Source organism: Fulmarus glacialis, unplaced genomic scaffold, assembly GCF_000690835.1.
Source record: "Fulmarus glacialis isolate BGI_N327 unplaced genomic scaffold, ASM69083v1 scaffold17209, whole genome shotgun sequence".
In the NCBI taxonomy this organism is placed as follows: domain Eukaryota; kingdom Metazoa; phylum Chordata; class Aves; order Procellariiformes; family Procellariidae; genus Fulmarus; species Fulmarus glacialis.
In genome coordinates, this window is record NW_009235455.1 from 23526 (window position 1) to 28264 (window position 4739).

At 41.2% G+C, this 4739-nt stretch overlaps 1 protein-coding gene across 1 annotated transcript in view; it reads right to left on the bottom strand.

Moving 5' to 3' along the window:
* The window catches only part of LOC104082792 (UDP-N-acetylglucosamine transporter-like), a 17728-nt gene extending 16354 nt beyond the window's left edge, over window positions 1-1374 (bottom strand). The window contains 1 exon segment of the mRNA XM_009586035.1: window positions 1339-1374. Coding sequence (XP_009584330.1) covers window positions 1339-1374 — 36 coding nt within the window.
* Between the last annotated feature and the right edge of the window lie 3365 nt (window positions 1375-4739).

Below are 4739 nucleotides of genomic sequence, written 5' to 3' on the forward strand. Positions count from 1 at the left end.
CCCCCTCGCCGTGGGGGTGGGGCGGGGGGGGGGAGTGAGTGAGCGGCTGTGGGGTGTTTGGCTGCCTACCAGGTTAAACCAAAAGTAGTATCTAATACAACAAATAGTTTATGTATAGAAATAAATGGATGGAAGGAACTTCATGAAGTTCAACAAGGCCAAGTGCAAGGTCCTGGACACAGGCCAGGGCAATCCCCAATATCAATACAGACTGGGGGATGAAGGGACGGTGAGCAGCCCTGCGGAGAAGGACTTGGTGGTACTGGTGGATGAAAAATTGGACAGGAGTTGGCAAAGCGTGTTTGCAGCCCAGAAAGCCAACTATATCCTGGGCTGCATCAAAAGAAATGTGGCCAGCAGGTCATGGGAGTTGATTCTCCCCCTCTACTCCGCTCTCAGGAGACCCCACCTGGAGTACCACATCCAGATCTGGGGCCCCTAGCACAAGAAAGACATGGCCCTGTTAAAGTGGGTCCTGAGGAAGGCCACAAAAATGATCAGAGGGATGGAACACCTCTCCTATGAATAAAGACTGAGAGAGTTGGGGTTGTTCAGACTGGAGAAGAAAAGGCTCCAGGGAGACCTTACTGTGGCCTTTCCATATATAAAGGGGGCTTTTAAGAAAGACAGAGAGAGACTTTTTACTGGGGCCTGTAGTGTCAGGACAAGGGGCAATGGTTTTAAACTGAAAGAGGGTAGATTTCAATTGGATGTAAGGAAGAAATTTTTTATGATGAGGGTAGCGAGACACTGGAACAGGTTGCCCAGAGAAGCTGTGGAAGCGCCATCACTGTAAGTGTTCAAAGTCAGGTTGGACAGGGGTTTGAGCAACCTGATCTAGTGAAAGATGCCCGTGCCCATGGCACGGGGGTTGGAACTAGATGATCTTTAAAGGTCCCTTCCAACCCAAACCATTCTATGATTCTATGATAAATATCCCAGATGGTACTGAGGGTGCACAGACCTTTCCAAATGCTGCTGAACTGCATTATGAACAAGATTTTACATACATATGAGTATTTTAACTGCCAAATTTGGACCGCTATCATTCAACAACGCATTTCTTTCTCCCCCTACCCCCCTCAATATGTAATCTTTCACATCTGTGTAATTTTTTTTAAATAAACCATAATGTTATAAACATTTCTAATAATCTTAAACCTTGGATTTCTCACTTTAAAATGTCACTATTAATGTTTTCCATATTCCTCATACTTGATATAGGTTTCTTCTTTGCTCCCTCCCATAAGCTATCTATACTTGTCAGCTGTTCCTCCCCAAATTCATGGCACCTTTCAACTAAACCACTGCAAATCACTTCATCATTTTAAAACTCACCTTGCCCTTTCTTTTGTTTTTCAGTTTGTTACTCATTCTTCTTGCTGGATACATTATAATGAGTATTAAGTACACTATGGAAAAAAGAAGCTATGTTTTTCTTAGAGTTTGCATTCTTCTTCAGAAGCATTATTAAAAGCAAATCCTCTAGCAAAGTTTTTTCCTTACTCTTCTAGCGGAAATTAAGTAACAAAGATTTTTTTCACATGATGGTTTCCTTCAGGCAGTATTTCCAATTTCTCCATTTACATTAAAAAAAATCTTAACTGGTGAAAAATATTAAAAACATCACTGCATTCAAATAATATTTTCACGACAAGGATATCAAGCACAACAGAGTAGAACACTGGTGGACCCTGCTCCTGCAATGTCATCTAGCTCCCTAGCCACAACCCTATCTTGGCCTTTTTACAATCATGCAGATACTTTTTAGCACTGGCAACTGCATTTATGCACAGATCAGTTACACATTAAATTGTAACTGCTACAGATCAACCAATGATTTCTTCTCAGCTTTGCTCCAAAAACCTAGGCTTTTGCCAAGTATAGTGGAGGCTGTATCAGTGATTCACTGGCCTATCACTCAACCAGGCAATTTCACCATTGTCAAGTATAACAAAGGGAATGCAATTACATATTAAGTAACATCTAATTTCAGACAATGCTATAAATTGCTTGGGACTCAGGTGAGGTTTTCTTACAGGTTGACAGAAAACCTAGCAGAAAGGGAACTTAACACTGCTGAGTTTTTTGTTGATCTCACAAAGGTTTTTTGTTTGGTTTTTGTTTCTTTTGTGGGGAAAAAAAATCTATGTATCAGACAGGAAAAGTTGGGAACTGTGAATCTTAAATGTGAAATTTGTGGCTAAATACTCTGTAAGCCCACCCCAACCCCTTTATCCCTTACACCAAACCTAAGAATCCGAAGATAAGATTTGACTGATGAAAATTTGGTTTGATGAATATGAAAGAAATCACATATTGAGCATAAATATTCAGCGTTCAAGAAATTCAGGCCCTCACTGAGCTAAATCTAACACCAGTATTTCTTGTACGATGAAGACTTCAACTACGTGCACCGTAGTGCAATAGTTTTATATTGACATAACAGTCATTAAGCCAAACTCTGCCTGCCAGCATAGAAATTTGATACAGCCTGCCTTAACTGCCTCTCTCCCCTTCAAACAGTACATAACACTGCATTCATTGTATAGATCACAGTACAGAAACATCTTAGCAGTCACATTCAGATTTTTGAGCAAGGAGGCATTCAGTTCTCAGTTTTAGTTCAAATGCCCATCCCTCCTCAAGCATATAGAAGTGCAATGTCATGAACTGAAGCACTGCCCAAAAGCAACTCCTGCAGATGTATCAAGCCAATGAAGGAGCTTGACTGAAGGTGCTGGAAGAATACAGCCAGGGTTCAGCTACAGCTTACACTTACACTATTTATGAATTACTAATCAAGTCTGGGTGCTCGAGGCAATGCAGCCACCTTCAGCCAAGGTGACCTAGTTTGAGTGGAGTAACACAAAATAGATAGTACAGTGAAAATAAATCTGTAGACACTTATTGCAGAAAGCTAGTAATTACAAATAAAATTAGACAGCTGAACAGTGTACTGAAGGGGTATGAATATAAGACAAGAAGGTTCAAAAATTCAATGGGAAAATCCTGAACTCCTAACCATCTTACATTATTATGCTAGATCCTAAGAGGTACAGATCTTAGGAATCTCTCCTCCCCTCTAGAGACACCCTCTATTGATGTGATCCAGCTGCGCAGCCTCCTGATTCCAATGAAGGCACTGAGCATGTGCAAGCAGCACGCACATGGGTATGAACTGAAGTAATTGGTGAAGAATAAGCCCAGGTGGCAAGCAATTCAAGAATAATAAAGAGAGGAATTACTATATCTAGCAAGCCTGTCCCAAAGATCAAGTATGTGTTGCCTTCACTTAACACTGCCAAATCTGGAACTGTTTTAAGCAGACACATGTGATTCGATTTCCCTAGGTACCTGGTTCAGATGATCCCTGCCTTTTTCTTATTGCAAACAGCAGCACAACTAGCATAAGGAATTAGGCTGTGTAAGCAGCCTGTAGAATTGTTAAAGACAGAGAGTCACTCCTAAAAATACATTGCTCGAAATAAAGCAAATTTATACTTACTACCGCCATAGTCTTTCCCAAAACCAGTATTTTTGCTGCGCATTCTACTTCTACAAACCAGAACATCATGCATCCCAAACCAATGGATCCTTATCTGCCAGAACTGTAATTTTCAATCACAAGTTCTTACAATGCCTAACAATGTACAAGGGAATCATGAACTACAGTTTCTAAAGGAAGAGGTTATTGTAAATCAGTTTCTCCACAACTATCACCTCCCTCAAACTCACCCTAAAGCCTCTCAAGAAATTTGATGTTGCTTATTCTTTTATAAAAGAAAAGCGTGCATCACAGAGCTAGAGTCTACCCTAGCAAACTGTCTACACAGCGACAGTTTTTGTGGAGCAGGTCCTGTGTACTAACTTAACAGAGAAGACCTAAAAAGGTCAGGCTCAACTCAGTCCACATACAAAGAGCTCAGACGAGTCAAGTGCAGCACCCATGGAGAAAGGCAACCCCACAGATTTTGGGAGAAGCAGTCCGTCACCATTCTAAAACACATTTTGTCAGTCTGCACATACATGCTTTGAAAAGCAAGGGTTGCCTTAGATCCCAACTCAGTTTTAGAAAGGTTTGTTGCATATGTTCTTTATGTCCCAAATAACACATCCCTCCATTGCAGAAAGCAGTCAGTCTTCTCCACCCAGTCATTCCTTAAAAATCTTTTCTCTGGTATCCAAGTCTTCCTCACTCTGATTTAAAATATAGTTTATAGGATTCAATAAAATGAAACAACCTGGAGTACCTTTTGGTGTTTATCTTTTACCTTCCAGTCTATTCTGTAACATGTATTATCTTATTATGTTCATTATCTCTGCATCTTCTGGTTTTCTGACTTAATCCATAAGCTTTGTACTACTAGAGCGTTTCTCATTTCAAAAACCCAGTATGAAATTGTGATGCCGTGAAAATACTTATAAAGCGTGCATTTCTGTTAACTTCACATACAGCACTACATAAAGCACAGTGAGCACCTTCTCAGCAGAGCACCAGCCGCACCTACACTGAGAAGAAACCCAGCAAGTGAGCCACAACCTTAGCAACAATGACACAGCTGACCAGATCCGTATCCCTTCCCAACTTCACAGATAGCTGCTTCCCCACAGTAACTTCACCTTCACCCCTCCCCTCCCTCTTCCCCAGACCATTCCATTTACAGACACTTCTCTCGGTATCTCCTCAATCCCACTCTTCCCCTCTTCAGCCTGCTCCCACAGACCTCCTTCCCACC